Source organism: Nanorana parkeri, unplaced genomic scaffold (genome assembly GCF_000935625.1).
Source record: "Nanorana parkeri isolate BGI_ZX_2015 unplaced genomic scaffold, ASM93562v1 scaffold1905, whole genome shotgun sequence".
NCBI classification, from domain to species: domain Eukaryota; kingdom Metazoa; phylum Chordata; class Amphibia; order Anura; family Dicroglossidae; genus Nanorana; species Nanorana parkeri.
The window spans coordinates 2449-28731 of NW_017308173.1; the positions used below are offsets into that span (position 1 = coordinate 2449).

The 26283-nt window shown below is 40.8% G+C and overlaps 1 protein-coding gene across 1 annotated transcript in view; it reads left to right on the plus strand.

Moving 5' to 3' along the window:
* LOC108800086 overlaps positions 1-26283 on the plus strand; it is a 65782-nt gene that overhangs the window by 175 nt on the left and 39324 nt on the right. Inside the window, exon 2 of the mRNA XM_018572029.1 lies at positions 1-150. This exon is cut by the window's left edge and continues 1 nt beyond it. Coding sequence (XP_018427531.1) covers positions 121-150 — 30 coding nt within the window. The 5' untranslated portion in view covers positions 1-120. The remainder of the gene's footprint in view (positions 151-26283) is intronic.

Genomic DNA, 26283 nt, shown 5'->3' on the forward strand with positions numbered 1-26283 from the left:
CCCCCCCTTCTCCCTGTACAGGAAAATGTAGGGCAGACAGCAGATGTGCTCAGTCCTCATCCTTTTAGTCTGGATTACTGGAGTCATGCAAGAGGAGGAAGCTCTAATAAGGATACACTGATGCATTCATGCTGGAAAATGAAGCTTCAGGTAGGGGAATGCTTTGTCAGCAGAGAAATCTCTCTGATTTATTATTTAACCGCTGTCAGTTGTATACAAGGAGGATAACACTCTAATGCTGCTACTTACTGTAATGATTGGCCTGTTATTACTAGAACGTTGAATGTTGTTTATCTGCAAAAAGGACTGATGAGTTCTGCAATGGTGCTTGCTATTTTATCGTTAGATGTAATATGTTTGTTTTGATTATGTTGTAGTAGTACATATAGACCAATTGTACTTGCATTTTAAAGTTGTGTCGATGGATACATTGGTCACATGACTCCCAGATAATACAGGTATGTATTGTTTTAACAATGTGCACAGTAGACCTGCACATTATTTATACTGAAGTGTATATTAATTGAAAGCAGTCGTGTTCAGCGTTCCCACTGTAGGTCCCCGGGGATTCCTGGAGCATCTCCTAACATAAACAAAGGCTCTTTGTTCACATCGCTTTGCACTGCCTGTATTTGCCCAGCACAGACATGAAATGTTATTTGCAGCAGGGAAAACTGCTGCTTTCTTTGTCTTTATTATCCTAATTAAGATTGGTGCTAGCTTTTGGTGACAGTGCGAGGTGGCATAGGTGACACAACGCGGATAGGTGAGATGATGCAAAGGTACACTGTGTTTGCCCGGCGGGACCTGGACTTGTTGTTTGTGCTGTAGATGCTAGTAACCTGGAGAAAAATAATGACATCACTGCAGCGCGGAGAAACTGTTGGCATTGTGTGAAATCTCCAGAGTGAAGCAGAACGATCACATGCTTCGCTGGAGATTAGTGTATGTGCAGAATTAGTGTACATGCCAGGACGCAGGCCCAGAACTGGCACAGTTATCGGCTCCAGTGGACTTCTGATAACAGAGTCCAACACAGCTCACTTCATCGTTCGATTGCAGAATCTAAGCTATGTCTAGCTGCTTGCTAAATGACTAGGATTGTAGCTGTGGTTAATCACATCTGATGGATAACCATGAGTTGTAACCGGGTTTAGTCATGTCATCTGTTAGGAAATAAATAACGAGACTTCAATGGTATCCATTGCAATAGGAGAAAACTATGTTCAGTTCCTTTTATCTGTCTGGGGGGCTGATTACTAAAACTGGAGCCTCGAGTCTGGTATACACGGTACAAATGGAGCGCTGCTTCCTGATGAAGCGGCCACAATTTGCACAGTGGGTGCTGCTGTCGGCACCCTTCCGACCAGCATCCCTCGATCAACTGATCAAAGGAGCAGGTTGGAAAATTCTCGGAAAGCTCAGAAAGTGGAGCATAGAAATCTAGTTACCAATCTAAACTTGGTATAGGTTTCACACCCTTTGTGTCTATCTATATGTCTGTCTGTACAATATGAAAATCAGAGTCATTACCTGTGGCAACCAATGAGTTTTCAGCTGTCGTGTCTGGAGAAAAATTGCTGCCCATAACAACCAATCACATTCCAGCTATACATTTTCTCACAAATTTTTTTGGGTTGGTTGGTATTGTCAAGTATTCAATTTGTATCTAACAGCTATTGTATGTATGAACTTCCTTTTCTCTTTATAGTGTCTATTAAAAAAGCAAAAAAACTAAATCCAGTGGATATCGAGGATACCTCATGTGGGGAATTGCTTGGCACTCATTTACACTGTATACATATGTAAATGCTCCAAGTACGGTCTATAAATAGAAGCACCCAGCAATCCTACCAGGGCTAAACACACAATACAGCCATACTACCATTGATAGAGCGAACGAATCATTGTGACTGATGACAATGGACAAAAGAAGAAAAACACAAGTCTGATATCACTAATGACCTTGTGTTTTGTTTCATGCTGTTATGTGTATCAGTGCCTGCTGCTTTGGATTGTATATAGGAAAGAAGTTTGTGGTTTAGGTCAGTTAATTAATCCAAATCAAATTGTAGCATTTATGAATACACAGGCAGTATGGGAATGTATGGTTCTTTGTATCTATCGTCTTACGTTTAGAGAAGCTCCTATGGAGGTGTTTAATGAAGCTGGTTTAACATTAGAGTATAACAATATGTTATATCTATCCTTTGTATCTTGGCCTTTTATAAAAACATTAAAAATGATCTCTGCCAGTATTAGACTCTGTGCCACAGGAGCATCACTACTGCCTTTCGGTAACTGGTCCAATGGAGAAGGGGAATATTGGTTTAAAACTAGGGCCAGCTATTGCTTTTACCTCCTTTACATGCAGTGGAAGATCTGCTAATATGAAGGTCCAGGCCTGACCGATACCCTGATAAATATGTCATTACATCATGCTGATATACAGCAGAAGAGGAAATGCTCTTTAGGGTCCATTATGACATTTGCTTCTGTGTTGCTGTCTTTGTACTAATGCACACACAGAGGTGTGAATAGGCTCATATAGTTTATTTTTAAAAACCTATCAAACTGCAATGCATAAAATGTCAACTCCGAAGTGAACTGGCCACACAGGGACAAATGAGTACATTTCCATGCACTGTTTTAATCCATTGCACTGCATGTTAATGGACAAGTGTGAATAGCCCCTTATTGAGTCTTGAGAGCTTGTTTTCTTCTTGGTTCAGATATACTCAGCTGTGATATATGGGGAAGGAGTGGGCATACTCATTACCTAATGTTTTAACTCTATAACGTGTGCTCAGAGATGAAAAAGGATCACATGAATAACAGTTTTTTTTCTTTGATAGAAGCTTGTTTCTGAATATATATTCCAGTTGTCATAGCGCATCTATACCATTCTAATAATTCCGATTTCATCATACCAGATGCGCATAAAACCTCAAAATAGTAAATAAACCTGTGCCATGTTATGCATCGGTTCTCCTCTGCAAGGTTTATGCTTGGTGGCTGCCATCTTAGTTGATAACATCAGACTGGATGCTGGAGGTAGAAGCACTAAATAAAGCTGTAATACTACCATGTACACATTCTTGACTTCCATATTTTCAGGTCAGAGCAAGCAGGCTTCTTAGCTAGGAGCGTCTATATTCTATTATGCCCACTTGAGGAAGTGGGGCAAGAACACCACCCTCTTCCAAAGTGACTGTGGCTTTTAATAATAGATGCTCTGCTAGTGGTACAAAGTGCTTTAAAGTAACATTTTCCTAAGTAAAATGTGGCTCTATCATTAATGACCTCCCTCTGCAAATGCTAGTAGCCAGCTTGGCTTTTATGCTTACTCTCTGCATTCAATATTTTCTGAGTCGCTGTCCAGGGACAAGTAAAGGTTTGATTGTCATTGAATTATTGTATATCAACATAAGTAGTAGATGATAAATGCAAGCCAACATCTTGACTGGACAGTAAGATCTCAATGAACATCCACATAAACTTGCATTATGCAAGGTCTTGCATGTGTACAGAATAAAGGTCCAAATTTGTAATTATGATGCAATAAAATGGAACATGGATACCTGATTTCTACAGAGAGTCCCAGGTTGCTAATAGCCGGGTGGAGAGATGTGTAAGGCTGGGCACACACCTTACAACCATCGCAAGTTTTTAGTCTTGCGATGGTTGTAAGGTACTTAAAAAAACGTACGATCTGCTTTTCTTGCATAGGCAGATCGTACTTGCGATCGCAAGCCACGCCCCCTGAGGGGCGGGCTTCCGATAACCGCAATGCCGAACGGGCAGTGTGCGCTTGCGCACATCGGCCCGTCCGGCTTTTATCTTACGAACATGCTACACATCCGCCGAACATCGGACGATGCTCGGCGGGTTGTCAAACATGTTCGTAAGTTTAAAGTTGTGCGACCTTACAGTAGAAGAGGTTGCACGGCTTCCACACACCTTACGATAATCGTACGATTGCGGGATTTCCCGCGATTATCGTACGATTATCGTAAGGTGTGTGGGGACCTAAAGGGCCATACACATTTCCAGCTCAGCTCACTGGTTGCCAGGAGCTGAGTGCGATGGTCTGGCCGGCGTCCCACCCAGCTCTTGGCAACCAGTGATATCACTGGTTGCCAGAAACTGAGCCGAATTCTCTACCAGCATCAAACCCAGCTCCTGGCAACCAGTGACGTCAGTGAGCTGGGCAGGACTTTAGTGCCCCCCCCCCCAACCCGGCTAGCAGATACGCAAGGGATACCCCTGGTTCTCGGGGTATTTTCTCTTCTGCCCGAATGCTCTTAAAAAAACAGAGCAGCTGGTGCTTGCTCTCACTTGCAGCTGAAACAAGCACTAGTATAATTTTAAATAGTCCTGTTAACAGGACTTTAGTGCCCCCCCCCCAACCCGGCTAGCAGATACGCAAGGGATACCCCTGGTTCTCGGGGTATTTTCTCTTCTGCCCGAATGCTCTTAAAAAAACAGAGCAGCTGGTGCTTGCTCTCACTTGCAGCTGAAACAAGCACTAGTATAATTTTAAATAGTCCTGTTAATACTAATACCGTTATAACTATGTTGCCTGTAGATACATTTACACAATGGTGCTGTCAATAATAATCCTACAAACTAGTGCTGATGATTGCCTTTGGCAGATAAAAACAATGTTGCAAAACAGTAAACATAAATATACTCACTGCTCTGATGTCCTGTGCAGAGTCAGAAATCTGCACTAATCATCCCCCAAGCGATCAGACCCTAAGGGAAAGTCGAGGCAAAACATTTTTTGAGTACACCTCGGCATTAAGGTCCCCACAACCTTACGATAATCGTACGATAATCGCTGGAAATCCGGCGATCGTACGATTATTGTAAGGTGTGTGGAAGCCGTGCGACCTCTACTACTGTAAGGTCGCACGACTTTAAACTTACGAACATGTTGCAAAACCCGCCGAGCATCGTACGATGTTCGGCGGGTGTGTAGCATGTTCGCAAGATAAAAGCCGGACGGGCCGGTGTGCGCAAGCGCACACTGCCCGTTCGGCATTTCGGTCATCGGAAGCCAGGCGGGCTTGCTTGCGATCATCGCATCGTGATCATCGTGGCTTGCGATCATCGCAAGTACGATCTGCCTATGCAAGATAGACAGATCGTACGTTTTTTTAAGTACCTTACAACCATCGCAAGACAAAAGTCTTGGTTGTAAGACATCGCAAGACAAAAGTCGATGGTTGTAAGGTGTGTGCCCAGCCTTACATGCACATTTCACCATGTGTCATTTATTTAAGAATCCTGCAAGTTTAGGCCATAGAGAATGATTACGCCTAACAGGTGAAACACTGAGAGGCTGATGATCAGTGTGTGGGGGATTTGACAGTACTGTTCTGTACTGTTGGATTCATCCATTAAAGATGTTATAGCGGTGGAACTCCCGTGGAGTGCGACTTTTGTGGAATTTCTCTAATTAGAGCAGATCGGCTGAACAATCAGGGCTATGGATAGACCCCCTCCCCCAAACCTTCAGCCAGAAATTATTGTGAGTTTTGATTTATTTGGCCCTATGTACTCAAGTAAATATTCGTAGTCCCTTGCTATGATTTAATCTGTCTACCATGATAGTCACCAGTCACTTTGTCAGATGAACACCTGCTGGGTCCTAATCCAGATCTTTGATACCCTATGCAGTTTTGTTACCTGAAGACTGCCACTGCCAACAATTTTGCATTTGGGTAGCCATTTAGAGGACTTGTTTAGTTTTTTGACTACATTCAGTATATTCCGGATTTCTAAATTATTGTATGGGTAATAATATAGTTTGTTATTGCTTTGTGTTATTCTTCTAGAAAAACAATTATTCATTATTTCTTGTTTGTAAGCACCACCTACACTGGCAGATAGACATCCTCCCCAACGAGCAACTGAAAGCTTTCATGAAGTCATTGAATAAGGTTTTCAGAAGAATGTATCTTACACCATAAAAAAATAATCATTTTGAGAAACTTTTTTCCATTTTGTTTTGGTTGCAAGCAGTCATTTTGGTACCTGTTTATCATTTATTATCACCATATTTGCCATTGAATTGTGTCACTAGAAACATAAGGCTTTTGTAAAAACTTTGATGAGATATTAGTGGCTAGAGGAAGACTTGTACACATTTTTGGGCTGAATTTTACTTGAAAGTGAATAGTATGAGTCTGTGAGATGAGTAATAATACTAAACAGATATCCAACTGAAAATATATATTAGTGTGTGTTGTAAAGTAAGAGAGATTATTGCAAGCTTGCTGTGCAGATGGTAGAGTACTGTCTCCTACGTAAGCAGTGCCTCCGTTCAGGCGCTACTTGCCAACTTGCGCTTCTGTTCTCAAATTTCTTGGCTGGAAGCGTTGGCATGGAGGTGAGCACTTTGCCTGTCAGTCCTTCTATTTACAGTCCCTGTGGCAAAGCTGAGAGGCTTGTTGAATCATCGTGGTATAGACATCCTGGCAGAATGGCATTTGGACGGTGTCAATATAGCATGAGTCGCTTCCTAATGCATTGTTTGTAAAGATAGCAAGACTTTTTTTTTATTCTTTGTCATTTACATAATTAGCTTTATACATACAGGAAATCATTTGGTCAACCAAGCTTGAATCCAAGTGTTTAATCATTTTCCAGTATATACAATATATGCGACTGTGATTTATGGCCTATTGTAACTGTAAAACACATTTATGTATTTACTGGTTTTTCCAGTGTCACAACTTGTATCCTTGAACTATTTACAGTATAAATGTATTTTCAGGCAGGAGATGCATCAGCCTATCAGAGTTGTGATACTGTTATTACATAAACAAAATATACAATAAAGGAGAGTAAATGCAGAAGGCAGGAGTGCTTGAAAATGATCCTCTTCAAGAAAATTGCGTTTGTTCCTGAAAATATAATTTTCACCTGGACAACCTTGTATTAAGTGTACGGCAATTTATAGTTTCAGTTGTTTCACAGTTTTGATAGAAACTGTTGGTAGTAGATATCATTAATATGTTCTGTCATTTTTGTAAGGGAAAGCTGGCTCAAAGTGGCCGTGTTTGTCCAGTGTTAAAGTGGAGATTTGCAGTTCTAAGGACCGGAGAATGCCACAGTGAGGTGGTGCTGCAATGGTAAAGCATCTGTCTTTAAGGTTATCTAAAATTTAAATATACTGCAGCTTACCAATCCTTATGTGTAGTGGCTGCATTCGTTTTTAGACCCTTTTTCCCATTATTTTCACTTGGTAATCCCACTAGCGACACGTTTCCTCTTCTAGCGTGACAACACTCACTCAAGTTATCAGCCCACTAGATTTGCAGGAGGATCAACAGGGATTATAACATCTACAACAAAACATTTTCAGTGGTATATTGAACCGAACAAAATGGAGGGGATAAGAGAAGTTCACACGTTTTAGGGTTTACATTTAATTTGAGCTAACTATAGAACTTGGCAGTCAAGTGTTCTTTCCTCCAAATGATTGTTCCAGTAACAATTGCACTCTGTGATGTGTGATTGCTTAGTCTGTGGAGGGGGTAGGGGTAGCACAGTCAGACGTCACTGATGCTGGTGTTATATCAGGCAACAAACAACGATTCGGCAATAAATTCTACCTGGCCCATTACTAGTCCCCCTGAAAAATGATTTGGCAGGAGTATATGCCTCAACCGTAGGTGGACCACCAACCGATCTGGCCAAAATAATTTGCTGCATCTTGCACATCAACATTGCCTTGTTTATTGATTCATCAAATAAGACCAATAGTATTTACTATTATTAATTCCAATCCTTTTTATTTTGTTATCCTCCTAACCCAATCACTGTCTGTCCTTTTAAATGACCTCGAGATGCCCATTTCCGTTATGTGCCTCATGGCTTTACATTTCTTAGCATTTCTTTGTGTTGTTACTGTGTAGCACAACTGACCATCTGTGCCCATCAGTGTTGTTGCAGGGATCGTCACATCTTCTCCCCATAGTATCCACCTTGCTGAGATGCCATGAGACCCTGGAACAAGCACACAGCTGTCCACCTAAGAAGTCTACCTACTGTCATTAGATTAAACCCATCTTGTGGCAGGACCATTACAAACTGTCACCTTACTGATATTTATTTCCAAGTGTGCTCATTGTTGTAATTAATATATTAAGATTTTTTCAAAATGTGGATGCACAAAGGATGTGATTTCTCTAATCATATGGCTGAATGAACAGACCTATTCTCTGTTTTTATCTTATTTTAATGTTGGTGCTCTATGGTTGGACTGGTGATTATTGCTGTGGGGTTTTAATATTGAACAATCATCATTGGGACTCCTGTTTGAATGGTTGCCTATGGATCTTCATAAGGCAGTATTATGCCTTCACTAAGCCAACTCATAATGGTGTTTTTACACACACACGGCCCTATCATTCATTTGTGGACCTCAACCAGTTTAAGAATGTAAGAGTTATTTCCTAAGAGTTCGTCATGCTTGTCTTTACAAAGGGGTTCCAAAATTGTGAAACCAGTGAGCTAAAGTCCAACAGACAATAACAAGTAAAGTTTGGGGTTTTTTTTCTCCACCATTCAATAATCATACCATTTAAGTTGTACATTTTGAGGCTTTAAAATGGGGAGATTGCTTCTATTGTCACAAAGTGGATATAAACATAAGAACAAGAAGATCATGGGAGCATGAATAGCAATTGGATGTTGGAAAACATCTATCCAATGGGTGCTAATCTCTTTTAAAGGAAAAGTTTAAATGATGTATGCAGCAATAAATTATGTTAATCAAGTTGCTAATCATTATTATTGAGGTGTATTCAAGACAGGGAAAGAATAGGTGTGTTTAGGTGCATATGGTCACATAGGTAAAATGCTAGCATTACGTCTTTCTGCAGTTTATCGAATCACCATTCCACTTGTGTCTCTGTGTTAGAGACTTGTACAGCAATCAGATTCACATTGTAAAAATTCTTGCATTGTTTAATCGAGGAATCTGACATTGATCTATGCACAACAGCAGCAGCTAATTAGTTATATTATCTACCTATTGTTTTATTGTACTGTGGAAAAGAAAATAAAGAAGGACAAACCATCAAGACTTGGGGATGAAAGCTACTGAGATAATAACTACAATTACACTGTCTGTAGACTGTTATTGTAACAGCAAAAATTGGCAAGTTTGGGCAGTTTTCCCATCTTTGGGAATTGATGAGCATGTCCCTTTGTTCATGAACAGTTGTTTTAGAAAGTGTAAGCAATTTGTAATGTAGGAAACCTCTTGATAAAGCTATTCAGAAACTTTAGATTATCATCATCTGATCAGCCAGGTTATACAAGGATTGGTAGATGATTGTTAAGATAGCCATACATGGTTCGATTTTTCTCTTGTTTTAACCCGCAGACTGTATGAGAGAAAACCATAAGTTTCCCCTATCCTTGTTAAACAGGGTGGATAGATGAATCTCCATTGCATCTATTGTATTCAGCAGCCACAGCACCCACAGCTGCCTGAATACAGTTGTGCTGCCAAACAATGACCGCTCTGATTGGATGCAGCCAATAATTTACCTGGTTCAGATGATTTTCAAACTGACTTTTGTAGAGCCGGGTAGTGCTTTCAAGGCCACCCACAGCTTGAATGTTGACTGATTCAGGGGTGACCAGCCAAAATTTGAGTCATCTATGTCCAACATTAGTATGTGGAAACTAAGTGGCCTCTGCAGACACTCCTTGGCTCACGGGGCCAAGTCCAGTGACTGAAAATAATTTTCCTAGCCAAATGCTATTGTTCCTGTAAAATAATGCCAGACGGTGTCTGCCCAGTACATAAACCTTCTTATTAAGCTGAAATTAGCACTCCTGTTTATATCACATTTAATCTGCACAGAGATTGTGCAGTTTCCTGTTAACTGATATGAACGTCCATTGCTTCTGGGAGCAACCTAAAAGTCTTATGTGAACAGGCTTCATTTTATTCCAACTTTGTTAGTAGGAAGGAATTATTTTATCACTATGCCATGTCAAAGATGAGCAGTACAGGAAAGGTTGGGTTATGTAGAAGTTAGAGCTGCAGCTAACGATTATTTTCAAAATCGATTAGTTAGCCGATTATTAAGTTCGGTTAATCAGAGAAACAATAAATTAAATTCTAAAAAATGGCTCCAGTGATGGACTACTAGTTTGTATTGAAAATTGTAGTCCATCACAGGAGCCAGCTTTGGAGCGGTGGAAGTAAAAAAAAAAGTGTGGTGTGAAATGGAAAGTTTAAAATTATACAGCAATCAATGCAGAATGGCACCGGCTATAGAGGACTGCAAATCCCAGCAATACCTGTCTATCCGCGGCTGTCATCCCCCCACACCTCCTCCGCCTTACTACATCTCCCCGCGTCCCTATGCCGATCGTCGATGTGGGCGGGTGGTGAGTGTGAGGCGGAAAGGAGGTGCAGCGTGGATGCGGGTCTGGCAGCGGTGAGCGTGAGTTGGGGAGGAGGTGCGGCGCGCAGCGTGTGTGGAGTCGTGAACAGGGCCAACTGATCGGAAGCCGATTAATCGATTATTGAAAAAGTTGACAACTTTTTCAATACTCGATTATAATCAATTATGTCGATTAGTTGCTGGAGCCCTAGTAGAAGTGCTTGGAGATCACCTGAAGGCCAAGCAAATATTAGCTTTTAAGATATCAAAAGATTTCCCATATAGTGCTTGGATTAGTTTGCTATCATTATATAGTACTTGCTTCTGAAGAAGTGCCAATATATAGCAAACATTTCCTATACATCTCAGCCATTTTTTAGTGTACAGGTAAACTCTTGCAAACAATTAAGGCTATTCTACAGAGAAAAAGAAAAATTGCTTTATTCTACATTTGTCATATTAATCATATAGAAGGCTGGGTGAGAAAAGTCAACTCGGTTGTGTGCTGGTTGATGTAGGCAAGGTGAACAGCTTCCTGTTGAGTTACCACCAGGAATGATAATCTAGGAGAATGATACTGATGCTGAAACTATAAGGCCCCTTTCACACTGTTCAATCGGTGGAATTCGGTGCTTGGGTCCCCTCCTCATCGCAGCGGTACGGATCAGATGTCACATATGTCACTGCTGTGATGTCCATATCATTCCATTTTTTTCCTCCATCTTGTGATGGAGGGAAAAACCGAAATGACCGGACCCCATGAAGGTCCATGGGGAATCAGATGTAAATAGACATGTGCCCGTTTACATCAGATTACCCTTGATCCGGCACGATCAGGTCTGGCAAACACTGATCGACCCCTTTCAGACAGGTGCTCCGATCAGGTCCACTTGTCAATTTTTCGCGTAAACCCGATCGGATGCCCAATGTTAGTCTATGGGCAACCAGAACTAAACGGACAGGTGCCCGTCTACATCTGGTTGCTCTCGGCTCCAGCCAGGTCCAGAAAAATAAAAAGAACAGTGTTCCGTTTCACACTACATGATCGTGCCAGATCAGAGGTAATCTGATCTAAAACATCACAAGTCAATTAACATCCAATTCCCCATAGAAAGTCATGGGGTCCAGTCATTTCAGTTTTTCACAGCTGTGGCATCCGATCAGTACTGCTCCGATCAGGCGGGGATCTGTGCACATCCCTTTAGATCCGGCTGCCCATACACTTACATTGGGCATCTGATCGGGTCCACTTGAAAAACTGACATGACCTGATCGGACCACCTGTCTCAAAGGGGCCTAACACTGCAGAAAAAAATGTAGATACTCTTCCCCCGTAAACAGATTTTTTTCTCATCCATTCACATATAAAAAAGAAGAATGTGACCAGAGGGAGTGCCTGGATGCTAGATATCATATAGTAATGTTTTATCTTGTCTTCTTCTCTTTCTTACTCTGCAATTCAGTGGCTCTCCTAACACTGCATATAGACAACTTCAAAACTCCACTTGGATCCAGCTGCCCAAGCAGTATATGTTTAATATTCCCTTTTTAAAGCTACAGCTGAATTGTATATAAGCTCTTTTACTTGCCAGAGGATTTGTCATTCTGTTCAGTCTTCTGATCTAGGTACCCTGTCAGAGAGAATAGACAAGCTGATGGCCTTACGTTTGTATGCACTTTTTATACAACTTGTTCACCAAATCACCCCCACTTTGGAGATATTCACTCTCTCCTTTCCTGTTGTGTTTTGGGACAAGGAAGTAAGTGGAAATTTCCACAGTGAGATAGAAAAAGCAAAAAAAATTAATTAAAAATTAACCATTGCCTAGTTGCCAAACTAAAAAATGTCTATAGATAAACAGCACTTTAACAGTCTTTCAGGGCAATGTGTTGACTTTTATAAGAGGATAAGAAGCAGCAGGGAACAGATGCTCCTCGAAGACTGGCACTCCTGTTTTTCTCATATACATCATGCAGCCAGGATTCAGTGACCGTGGTACCTTTGCATTGCTATGACAACATAGTATTATTCTTGTTTTAGATATAAAACTGTAATTGAAATATGGGAATTAAGAAGTCCATACACACAACCATTTTTCTTGTCATCTTCTATAGTAGTGGTTACAAAGAGAAGGTGGTAGAGGTGGTACTAAATTTCTACACAGGGTGCTACACGAGGCCAGCCTTGGTTATAATTGACCATTCTTAATGATCACATCTTTTCATAAGCCTCTCGTTCGTTTTATATGCATATTTTTACTGTTCTTTTCTTAATCTCTGGTGTCTGATGTTACCATGGTAACCGTATGGGCAATGTTGGGCTCTAGGGAAACATCCATTTAACCTCAGCACTGGGAATTCCAGCTAAAAGCAGCAATTGTCATCTCCTTCCTCGTTTTTGAAACAAGCAAAAGGCAAATAGAGAAAACAATCCTGAAATTTACTAAAAGGGTAAACAATCGGATATCCTGAACATGTTACTCTATGGTTTTAATTTGATGTTTTTGTTTTGGATCAAAAGCACTGTTTACACATCTGCACTGTTCCAGGTAGTATGTGTGTGCTAAAGTGTAAAAGAGAAGTAAGTAGAATCTTTATCCCTTAAGAAGCCAAGAAACCCTAACCCAATTTGAAAGCAATTTACACTGCAAAAAGAATTTGTAATTTTTGTGCTTATGCTATGTGAATGGTAACATGTACTAAATGTAAAATAGGTGTTATTCTAATTTGGCAGCGAAAGTGGAAATGCACTTTAAGTGGAGGAGCGGCCAGTCCTCCATTTTAGCATAAATCAAGTACCTAAACCTTCAGTGGCCTGCACTGAAAAGAACCCAGAGCAGCACTTTCTCCAGGAACAGTAAGTAGTTTAGCACTTCCATTACTCTTTTTTTTTTTTATCTGTCCCAGCTTGACTTTTTACATAGTTTTGTGATGACCGTTTAGAATTGGCCCATATTAAATAATCCCTTCTCAATCGATCCAATTTATACAGACCCCCATTGCCAGCCAATATTAGAAAAATAACTGTAGGCTGCATTAGATAACTAAGAAAGGTCTTTAATTGTTTTCCCCTGAGATAAGCCAGCATTGGGGGTGTTTGACCACTCTCCTCCTTATCAATATAAAAATATGAACACTGTCTAAAGATGACCATAGATTGGCCAATTATTAACAGCAGTGGAACATCACTTATGAACTGTGGCCTCCTCCATAGAGGGTAATAATACGCTTCTCAGTTTGCTGGAAGATCTTTATATGAGTGGGCCTGGTATCCTGCATGCACTACTGGGCAAGAAATGTGGTGAATCTCAGCGTCAGTGAGAAGAAACTGAATTTGTTTAAACAATGTTCTAGCCAAAAAGTGCCTAGCTGTAATTTCGGAGCGCCGGCACTCCAGTCAAATGAAAAAGTTATACTGCATCCTATTTTCTTTTGTTACCAGCTATTTTTGTCCATGATTTGCTGAATGTTGTAAGACAGCAAGTATCGCCCTAACTTTATCTCAGATGTCATAATTTCTCATAAACGTGTGTGCTGAACCAGAAACTGGGTACACAGCATCAAGCTTGGTTGCTTTGACACACTTATGAGGCCTAGACAGATTCAGGCATGTGAGCATAGTAGGCAAAGTCTGGCAGATGTCTGAAGCCAGAAAGGCCATTCTAGGAATTGGAAGGCACTTTTAAGCATTGTACACGGTAAAAAGAGCACTTGGCACTAATGTTTGATGCCTGACAGTGCCGCTCTCCCGGAGTTGAGGGTGAAATTGCATATTTAGTTGAATGGTTCAATACATGTGGCCTTTTTAGTGAAACAATCACTTTGGTTTGGACTGTGTTGTGCTGTAGGAACCATTTTCTGGCTATGTCTAAAACTGCTGGCTGCTTAGGTCTGGCTAGGGGTTTTAAAGCAGGATGGATGAGAAGCACACCGGCTCTGGATGCAAGTCAGCCAGGAAATGTGTTTTCTGTCATCAGGAAGAAGAAAAAAAGACTCCCAAAAGCTGGCCGTTATCTTAAAAATACATTGGCTACCTAAATGCAAAACCACAACCTTCATGATCTCAAAGACGCTCACTACGTCAAAACTCCTTTACCCTGTTGGCAGTCAAACTCCACTGCTCTTTCCCTTTTTAACTCCTGTTAGTCGAAAGCTTAATCCTCTTGCATCAAAGTTTGACCTCCCACTAGTTAATAAAATCCCCTAAAAGACCTAACAGGTACTGGTATTTATTTTACTCGTGTATACTGTAGAAGAGACTGCACTCCTTTGCTACCAATAAATTAATTGTTCCCAAAGATATGCCTTTTCACATTATTTCTGGCTCTCCATCTTTACTTGCTTATGCTGCCTTTTTGAAGGGCCCTACGGAGCTGTCCTTCCATGAGTCAAATGGCCTTAAAAAGATCTCGCTTCCCAGCCACAATTCTTACACATTAAACAACCCAGGGAAATACACCCTACTGTAGATCCAGCAGCACCTACACGCTAATCAGTACTGTGGATCCAGGATTGGCTTTCTGGAGCTTTTTTAGCTCTGCCTAAATGGTGCCTGTATGAAGAATGATTTGATGAACATAATCACCGTGATTATTGGTTCTGGTTGCAAGAGAGGCGTGTTGTGTGTTGGGTGGTAAAGATGTCGCTGCAGGCAGTAGAAAAATATTGCTGGTACAAAGAGATAATTTACACATATCTAGTGCTGGCGCATAATACATTATACAATATATTCACGTGTAAGTGGCGTTGGTGTTGCAAGATTATATTTATATGTGGCTGATGTGACAAAAAATGATATTCATGTAGATACATTTGTGCAACATGACTCTACTTATGTGACTGTCAGTGTTGTAAAGCGACTTGTAAAAACACTTCTTTTTAAACTTCAACATTTATATAATCAACATTTATCTAAAAAGCCAAATAGACTTATTTAGTGGCCCAGTAGTTTAACACAATTCCTGATCCCATTGTTCTGTCCACTCTCTACACTCCTGTGTCATAGACCTTAGATGTGGCAGCTGTCCGCCTTGGAGTTGCAAAATCACCAAGGATTTCAGCACCTACAGCCCTGCAGCCTTCTGAGATGTGTGACGTTTGTCCTAGGAAGAAGGGCTATGTTTCGCCCAGTTGAAGAATAAGAAAGTAAAAGTCTTGCTCATTAAATGTAAAACAATAATTTGATAACAGATTTCAGTTGAGGTAGTTGAAGGAGAGAGGAGGAAAAAAAAGGGAATTCATGTAAAATTTGGCTAAAAGGTCCGTTTTAAGGTGTCATAAAACAGTCATATTCTTTTAACAACTGGATTGTAATTCTAATAACTTACATTTAACTGCATCAGTTATTAATGTGACAAAGTCAGAAAATGTTTTCCCCCTTCCCAATCCTGCTGTAGGGACTTACTTTAAATGATGCCTCTTGATTCAATCATCTTCTTTACTGTGTTTTCCAGCTGTCCCTCCAGCGCTGGTGCAGGTCTCCGTTCCAGCGCTGACGCCTCTGTCCTCCTCTTCTCTCATGTCCCATGGAGTTGGTGCAGGTGCACGCTGCTCCATATACTTACATTGTGTTTCTCCTCGTCTCCCGGCCGAACATCTGAAGTGCGCATACGCCCACCCAAAGATCCTTTGCGGCCGCCCGAGACTTCAGATGTTCGGAAAGGTGTGTACGTGAAGACACAGGTAGGTTTAAAGCCTTTTTAAAAGGTTGTTTTTTGTTTTTTTATGTTTTTGCATATATCTACTGCTTGCTAGCAGTAGATATATGCAAAAACCGCCGAGGGTTCAATAACCTTTTAACTAAATTCCCTATACTTATGCTAGACTAAAATTTCTCCTCTCTAGGGGTTACTTCACTTTGAGAAGTTGAGAAACATTTTGCTTTAGATGTAATTTTTCAGTGCTGTGATAATTTGACTGAGAATTATTAGGTCATGCAAAACTGTACCCAAATTAATGTTGTAAAGAATTTTCTTTAGGTGGTATTTAATAACCACTGTTTTTTATTTATTACCTTATAAAGACAAAAGGCAAAACAAAATAAAAAAAAGTATTTTCTAACTTTGTACTGGCCTGGCATTTTTATTTGATATGTTTTATAACAAACGCCCTCAAAATTATGTCTTTTTTTTTTAAAGTAGATACTCCAAGGTCGTTTTTTGCTACAATTGTTTGGAAATGTAGAGACATGCTGGTATTAAGGTAGTCAAATGTGAGGCTAAGTATTTGACGAGTGACCAGCTGTAAACTTTTATATGTCATGAGGGGAATTTATCAAAACTGGAGCAGACAAAATCTGGAGCAGCTGTGCACGTCAACCAATCGGCTTCTGTCTTTCATTTTCAAATCTTAACTGAGCAAACTGAAGAGAAAAGCTGATTGGTTGCCATAGGTAACTGCTCTAGATTTTGTCTGCTCCAGTTTTGATAAATCCCCCCCACCCATCATGCGTATAGATCACATCAACAAGATTTTATTGCCAGGAAAACTCAAGCTGTGGTGCTTTCAGGTTGGCATACTTTCAAGACTCATGTGTCCTCTAATAGTGTATAAAATCTCCATCAACAAAGTCGAAACATTTGAAAGAGTAATTAGCACAGTGGCTTGGACTACCACAATGTAAGTCATGTCTGACTTACCTGGAATGGTAAATTGGAGTTTCCAATTCCGGGTCTTCTTAAAGAATTCACATGCACCAAAACAAGGTTAGTTTCGACCCTCACTGAATCTGAATATACTGTTATTTGAACAATCGCCCCCGTCTGGTAATAAAACGGAAGTGGTTCAGTCGTTCAGAGTGCTAAATCTGCTCCTCATTTCAGAGAACTGGTTGGCCAAGTTTAACTTGGAAAAGCCAGACTTGGGCTCATCCCAAAAGCTCCTCAGTGGCACCTGAATGCAAGGTTTTTTTTTCGTTGGTAGATCTCATTGAGCTTGTCATTTGAAAAGTAGATCTCGGAACGAAGAATTGTGGTCGCCCCTGTAGATGTTAGACAAGTAGCAGAGAGAAGAGAAGGAATACAGATATTTCTTGTTTAGTTATTTGATACAATGTGGACAGCCCAGTGTAGCCATATTTGTCTGCTGCTCTACTGTAGGTCAATCACTACATCACCATTGAGTTTATTTTACGTGTATAACCTGGCCTCCAATTTCTGTGTGGCAGTAATTGCCGGTGGGTCAGCGCTAAACAATATTGTCAGCGCTAGCTCCTCAAAGCCACACCTTTCAGGCTCTCACATAAGAGGATGTGCAGATGTTACTGAGGCACTTTACAAATGGGAAGATCAATAATGGGTGATCATATTTATTGGGCTTAAGTGCATCCTAATGTACATTGGTTAAAATAAAAGAGAATTGAAATACATTGACCACAACCAACCATTATTTCTGAAAAAGGAATCTTGGCTGAAAATAATGGAGATTAAGTTTTGGCAAATTGATACATTGTGTACACAGTGTAATACCTATAAAGGAAAACTGGAGGATGTAGAACTTGCTATATTCAGATTGTAGATATAATCAATTGCACTTTGCAGAGTTAGCATTTGTTAATGAAGTTATGTTTTCATTCCAAGTCAAGATGATGCCTTTTGGAGGATTCTACCGATATATTATCTCAATGACAGTGCTTTTGTTTGGGTCCCAAAATTATTGAGATTATAAACAGGTATATGGTGAGTTTGAGGGCATAATATATCCAGAGTAAGGGGTTGTTTCTAATATTAGAAGTATATAAAGCAAAATGTTTTTTATTTTTAGTAAAAAAATTGGAATGGTTAAACACCTGTTGGATCTTTTTTATTTTTGCTGTGTCCCAGTCGGAGGATTTCCCTTCACTTCATGTCCAAGAGATACAGCTGGAAGTGACAAGAAACTCTCTAAATTCAAACAAACGCCCTCTGAGCTGTTCCTATTGGAAGTCTTCCTATCTTTTCCCTCTTCATTTTCTGCCAGTTGACAGTGGTCACTAGGGTAGAATGAATATCCCACATTTGTTATCGGCATCTCTAGTGTGCCATTGCCCTTAAAACTATTCTGCTGCTAATTATCCCAGGCACCTCGTGCCCGGGGAAGGAAACTGAAGGGAGCTAGTTCACCATGCGCCTTTATTCTGATAGGGGTCCAGGAATGCGAGGCACATAGAGAAGCAGAAAACCCAGGACCTTTTGTTATTTAACTCAGGAATTTAAATATTTTAAATAGGGGTGCGGAAATTGACGATTAATCCGTCGATTAATCGTTAATTTCTTTGATCAAAATTATTTTGATCGATCAAAGTACTCACCTCTTCGCCGGCTTCCGTCGGAGATCCGGTGACGTCACGGACATCGACGTCACCGGACTCCTCCCCCCCTCCCCGAGTGGCTCTGTCGGCTAACGAAGGGAAGGGGGGAGGAGTCGGGTGATGTAGTTGTCCGTGATGGGTAACGAAGGGAAGGAGGGAGGAGTCCGTTGACGTCGATGTCCATGACGTCACCGGACTCCCCTCTTCCCTTCGTTACCTGCAGTGGCGGAACTACCAGGCAAATACTGGGGCAGCACAGGGGCCTCAGCTGCGAGGACCCAGCAGCAGCCACCTGATACAGAGACCCGCCTCGATTTGATACCATGAACAGGTAATATTCCAATTTCAATAAGTTGTCTTAGGCCAGTCATACTACAACAGTTAACCTATAATTACTTCGGGGGCTTTTGGCTGTAGAGCACCTGGGATTCAAAGAGGACCAGGGGATATGATGTACTCAATCATGAACTCTTATTGAACTGAACAATTACTTTTTAGAATGCTTCAAGGCTTCTGTCCAACTAATATTGGGAATAGGTGAGAGATAAATCTAATTTAACAGGTAGAAACAAAACTATTTGTGTTACAGTCAATGAAAAGTGCAACTAAACCCAAAACACATTTACTTTTCTTTATTCTTCACTATCTTTCTCTTTTGGTTCTGAATATATGGTTGCTGATTTAAATGGCCTACACAGATGGCTCATACCTACCTAACGTACACTAGTTTATATGTTAATATGCACTTGCCATACATGTCTGGCACTTTTATGGGTATCTCTTTCCCAAATGACGTGTCTGCTTTGGAAGTTTTGTATAGCTTTTATTTAGGGGTGCGGAAGAATCAGGATCAGGATGTCCAGAATGTATGTTGAATGGCGGCTGATATAGTGCCTGAGGCTGCCGCCATTCAACATACATTCTGGACATCCTGATCCTCCTCACAGGCCGGTTCACATCTGGTTCCCAGACCCACATGTACATTATACATATATATTTATTGTTCCTGTCACCTTCCCTGATATGTTCGGTCCAGGCAGTCAGCTGACCTAGTTTTGCGCCCTCTTGTTGTTCTAACAAGGCTAGTTAGACCCCACAGAGCCCTGCTACCCTGGTGAGGCCCCCTCAAAGCTCTGGTGAGACCCCCCTCTGTATGTGCGTTATAATTAATCGAAATTAGTCGATTAATCGATTAAAAAAAATTCGATTAATCGAACAGGAAAATTTTAATCATTACCAGCCCTAATTTTAAAACAAGAGTATCGAGTGCATGCAGGTAAATGGATAAGGGTTTGAAGGACCCCTTTTCCTGTCCACCAAGAAGGAATTCACAACTTATTTGACATACTTGTGCAGAGCTAGAATGGCATAGAGTAAGCAGATTAGCTGTAAAAAAAAATGCTAAAATTAGATTAAAATAAATAACCCTCCTGGTGCTGAACCTGTGAAAATGTTATGACATTGTTCTGGCCATTCATTTTGTGCCAGTGTTTGCTTAAAAGGAATGATAAATGAATGTGTGGAATTATGCATAATACTGCATCGTATAAAAAATGTAAATCTTATTAAAATTAAATATTTTATATCATCTGCCAGTATGGCTCCCTCCTTCTCACAGTACATACATAATAAAGAGTATACAGGGTATGCAGGCTCCCTTCACCCCACTGTCAATTCAGAGGATGCTCATGTGCCCTGCACCTCCATAAGGCATAGGTGACCACATGTAATATATTATAAGACTTGGCAAAGGACATGGCAGGTCACAGGCATAGGTATCACATACAGAATTATATATATATATTTTATGTGACTTTTATTGTGGGGTAGGAGGCGGCCATATGAAAACATAAGTCAAAAGGTGCAGTTATTCTTTAACTGATTTCCTGCAAGAAGCATCTGTGCAGACTCCTCTCAGCAATCCATTCACCCCACTTCAGCAGTTCTTTAAGGGCCCATTTAGACCTGTGCATGCATTGAAGCATGTTTTTATTTCACATGTTAACAGACATGTTAAGGCAGCCCATTTAGATGAATGGGCTGCCAGCACACCAGAACAAACCAAAAATTTGACGAATACCATTTTTTTGCTGACGTAGCACACGACAATGCATGGTATCATGTACGTTGTAGTGTGCTGCAATGCATGCGTATCGGAGGTGCATTAGATTAATATGATAGGGTGACATGCAAAATGGTGCCATTCAAAATTAATGGCATCTCACTGCGCTAAGACACATAATGTGCACCAATGTGTGTTGCAGTAACAGAGTTGCCATAGGATTTATTATAGAATTACAGTTTAATGTCTGATGTCAACCTAGGTTACCACCCCAGCTCTTCTTTTTTTTCCCATATTAAAATGTTTATTGAAGGTTTTCAGAATATAACAAAAAACATACATACAATACAGTGAGCATACATTAAGACAATCACACTACATACGAGAGACGTAGGGGTACAGGGGGGGGGGAGTTGGTCCCCTGGTCGGGGCGCCTTTGAGTAAGGCTTACCACCCCATCTCTTCTGTCTATCCAGTATGTCAAAGCAGTTGTAGTACCTCGCTTCACAGCTATAATAAATTTAAACAAGGCCTCCTCTACCACATATAAAGAGAATCTAAGAGAACCCTATTGAATGTTCCAGAAGCAAAAGGTACAGGAGCACTCTCCCTCTGACTCAGATCGATCTCTTAGAGCCATTGTTTATATGTTTCTTACAGATTCATTTGGTTTAAATATTTCTGAACTGGACTGTGTTCATAAGATCCTAAAATAACCAGTTAATTCAATAGATGACTTTTCAGTGATTTTTATTTCAATGCTTATGCTATAGCTAAATGACAAAAAAAACAAACCCTTTGAGACAAAGTAGTTGATTACGGTCCTCAACTTTCAAATATAGACCCAAAGATGCTCAAATATGCCGGTCGTTGGACACCTTCCAGAGGGATGCATAACAGTTTGGAGACTGCATACTAAAATAGATAACCTCTGGTTGGTTGCATGGCCACTTTTGAAGAGAGCAGGGAAAGATTAACCCTTTCTATTACTGTTTATGAATAAATCTTAACAGTAGTTTTAACAATGCTTCATTGCCCAACTGAACTTTCAGTTTAACCACTTGAGGATATTATGGTAGGAAATGCTTCCTTAAAAACTTCAACAAAGTTTCTAGGACGTATCTCAAACATTCAGGTACTCCTCCTAGCCACCACTTCCCTGCTGCTCTTACCAGCAATTACCAGCTGTCAAAATGACAGGCAGAATTTGCTACAGTATGTATAACTGTACATAGAAAAAGTGTCTGTCAAAATTCAGCTGTTCCTATGTAAAGTGACACTGGCAAGTGTCATTGAGTAATACAGCGGAGCAATCTATTGTTACATTGTATTTACTATTTCAGTCATGTGTAGTTCAAAGGTGTAACCTTTGATCAACATATGTCATCAGTTAAAGAGACCTTACAAAAATGAAAAATGTTTGTATTTTTAAATAAAATGTATTTCTCACTTATTTTGCTTCTTTCCCTCTTCCCATCTTCCACTTCTTTCTCTCTTAGGCCCCATTCATTCTATGCGATTTGGGATTCCTGCATCAGGAACCTATGGGTTCCTGCGACTGGAATCCCAAATTCCCCATTTAGATGTGAACACTGTCACCCATTCAAGTTAATGACCGGGTGACAGTGGCCGCATCTGTAAGCGGCAGTCTGCATGTAATCGTATGCGATACAATTACATGTGGTTTGGAATAGATCACTGTCAGTGTATGTAGGATAGATGTGTCCAGGGATAGTGGAGTATTCCAAACCACATGTAATTGTATCACATACGATTACATGTGGACTGTCGCTTACAGATACTGCCACTGTCACCCAGTCATTAACTTGAACAGCAGACAGCGGCCACATCGAAACAGGAGATTTGGGATCCCTGCAGCAGAAATCCGTAGGTTCCTGCCGCAGAAATCCCAAATCGCATAGTGTTCTACTTCTTTCTCTTCTTTTATTTCTGTTTGATATAATTTGCTTTCAAGAGAAGATTCACCAATGCTTCTACCCCATGGCTCACTTAGTGAATGTAATTTACGTATCCTCCTCTGTGTGACGTACAATCTGTATACAGGTGTAAATAGATTTTTGCCTTTGCCTTATATTTTGTATAATAGTATTTGAATGCATTTGTGTACTATTGCCTGTGCTGTTACAACCATGATGATCTTCTGCCAGAGTGTCTTTTCCTGAATACTTACAAACTTCTCCTAAATACCTTTTAATAAAGACTTATTTGGGGGAAAAAAAAGAATTTCTTTTAATTACATATTAGCCCCTATTTAACCCTAATCAGCCCCTATTAACCCTTCCTTCTTTTCTCACCTTTTTGTTTTCACTTTCATTTGTTTTGTTTTTGTTTTTTTTTCTTTGTAGCATAAAAAAAGCAAAACATTAAAAAAAATTATTTTGCAACTAACTTTGCCATGTTTTATTCCAGAAACATAATTTTAGTGTAATATTAAAGTTCGTAAACAGGACACAATTCCTGCAGCCCCAGGTCCGCACTCCGTTACAAAACTTCAGTTATGGGACTGAGCAGGGGCGTAACTAGAAATCGCAGGGCCCCATAGCAAAATTTTGTATGGGGCCCCGTGAATGCTAGTTATGCCACTTGCAGAGCCCACCTGATATACCAAACAGCCCATCTGAGAGTGACCCTGCAGAGCCTACCATAGACTCTCTATAGTGAGCTCTGCAGGGTCTCAAATGGGCTGCACACCTCTTACCTGTCAGCACTGTCCGCCTCCATGGTCGCCGGGGCCCCCGCCTCCTCTTCAGTCCCCGGGCCCCGCCTCTTCTATTGAGGGGCCCCGCCTCTTACATCACTGGCCCCACCTGCTCTTAGGTCGCTGGCCAGTGATGTAAGAGGAGGCGGGGTCGTTCTTAGGCGGGCCCCACCTCCTTCACTGCGAACGCTGGCCTCTTCTGCCGTAGCTGCTGGCTGTGAGGGGAAACGCCGCTGCTGAGCTGTGTCAGTGACAGCCAGCACTCTTACAGGCCATTAGCGACCCAGGCGGCCCACACGGCATCAGAGGGATGCCCTGGCCGGGCACCCCTGTGCCCGGGCTCCATAGCGGCCGCCTGGGTCGCTATGGCGATTGTTACGCCACTGGGACTGAACACTACAAGTGTGGTGATGCCACTGCACCTTTTTCTCCATGTTGATCTTTGAGTTCCTCAGCCGTAGTCATGTAAATTAATCTGTAAATGAATGACACAGCTAGGTGGCTGGAGCCACACACAGCTGAGCTGAATTCAAAAGAATTCAGACTCCTGTGAGGGGAAGAACCCCACGATTCAGGCAAGTGCAGGGTTAATTTGAGGGTGTTGCAACCTAAATATGGGGTAACATAAAAAAACAACATTCCACCTTTTGGACCATGTTTTAAGTGATGACAAAGTTATTGCCGAACAAACGGACCCATAGTGGAAATGTAAGAACTACTCTTGTCCGTAAGGGGTATAAGGCTGGATTGGTTAAGTCGGCTACATGCATTTCAGGTGCATCACAACAACTATGTACAAAGCCCAGACACAGCCTGAATAGGAAAGTCTGTGTCCTGCCAGCATGTTCTATAGAAGGACTTGTTCTCTGCCTAGAAGCAGTGGTCTTTCTGCAGAGATCCACCATGCCCCCCACTGAGTCGAACCTATAACTCTGCAATCAGCAAAGCTTGCACACCCTGTTCATTGGAGAGCTGTAACTGGTGTCGGACCTCTGCAGAGAGACTAGTGATTCCACACAGAGTCCAATGTCCTTCTCTGCAGCATGCTGGCAGGAGGCATACTTTTCTTCTTACGCTGTGTCTGCTTTCTGAAGAAAACAAACTAAGACTTTGCACATGTTTGGTTTTGATGCACCTTACATGTATTTAGCGAATTTGAACTGAAAGTTCATTTGAGCTTAAACTAACATTTCAATGCGAGTTCACTTTAAGATCCTACCGTATCTACTCTCAAATATTAAAACTGAGTTTGTTAAAATAAATCTGTTATCGGCTATCATCATAATCATCAGTCATCGCTTTTAGCTTCAAACATGATTACTTTAATGCTGAAAGCTTCAGTAATCTGGAACAGGGAACTCTGATTGAACTTTAGTGTTTACAGCTTTAAATGCCATAAAAATCAAGATGATATCAGTAATAATATGAAAAGAGAGCAGAAGCTGAGTTTTCTGTTTATTAGGAAATAATGTGGAAATTATTCTGATGCCATTTTTAGCTGGAAATCAGATTAGCACATGTCCTATTCTAAGGAAAATGCTATTGTTCAACATTTTGTTTAATAAAAATTCTAGTTTCCTCGTTTCAAGCCAACAGATTCATATATTGTATAATTTGATGGTAGGAATATCTACATTGAACGTTTCTTACCAGTGATCTCCAGGATAACCTGCTGATCAGGATATTTAAAAAGTAGCTCCTGGGTTAGAATGTTATTAACCCTTAGTAAGTGCTCGTTTTTGCCTAGGGTAGAAAATCACAAAGTTATACTCGCCTGATCCTCAGAGCCAGCTGGGTGTGACAGGGCTCCCTCCTGTCTTTGCTGCAGCGATGGTATGTCATGTCCAATACACTATGTGTATAGAATGTGATGATTTACAGGACCTTAGATTGCTGAAGCAAAGGGGAGAGAGACTCCAGGGACTGGTCTAAGAACAAGTTGGTTCGGAGGATCGGGGGATTATAACTAACTCTTCCTAACTATATCCAAAACAAAATAAAAGGTTTTGGCTGAAGTTGGCTGAAAGTAAGGGCGAGGAATCAAACGTTATGAGTTGCTGTAACGGGAATTGAGGGGAGATTTTCTAATGGGGACAACTGTCTTAAGATTTCCACTTTAGAGAGATTGTATCCAGATATTTATTTTACACTGCATTGCACATGCTCCATAGCCAATGCACGTTAAAATAAAATTGCTAGAAAAAGAAAGCATTTTTTTTTTTTTTTACAGATGAGACATACAAAGTCTCCTTTTACCAAATAAAAAAATAACTCTAACTTAAGTTCCACTTTAAGTTTGGGTTTGGAAATGTATAGTCTACTGACTGACCACTTGAGTCCCAGGTGCTGTTTTAAAATGGCACAGGGACAGTAGGTGTTAAGGCAATCAACTCCCCTGGCTTCTGTTTCTGCTACAGACTGCTTCACATAGAGGGGAAGTTATCAAATCTGGAGCAGCTGTGCATTGCAACCAATCAGCTTCACTCTTTTATTTTCAATTCCTTATTAAACAAACTAAAGCGAGAAGCTAATTGGTTGCTATGGGCAACTACTCCAGATTTTGTCTGCTCCAGTTTTGATAAATTCCCCCCAAAGTGTTTTAGATGAGGACTGTAGTGACGTCATGGCACTTCCTTTCAGTATAGAGGCTCGGGAAGAGCTGTTGCAGCTCTGCCTAGCCTCTCTCTTCAGAAGTAGATCTCTGCTATAGGGGTCGCAATAGATCACTATTAGAAGTGATCTCCTGCTGCACAGCTGCATGGGAGTGTCTAGTTTCCACTTTTTTTCCATGCAGTTA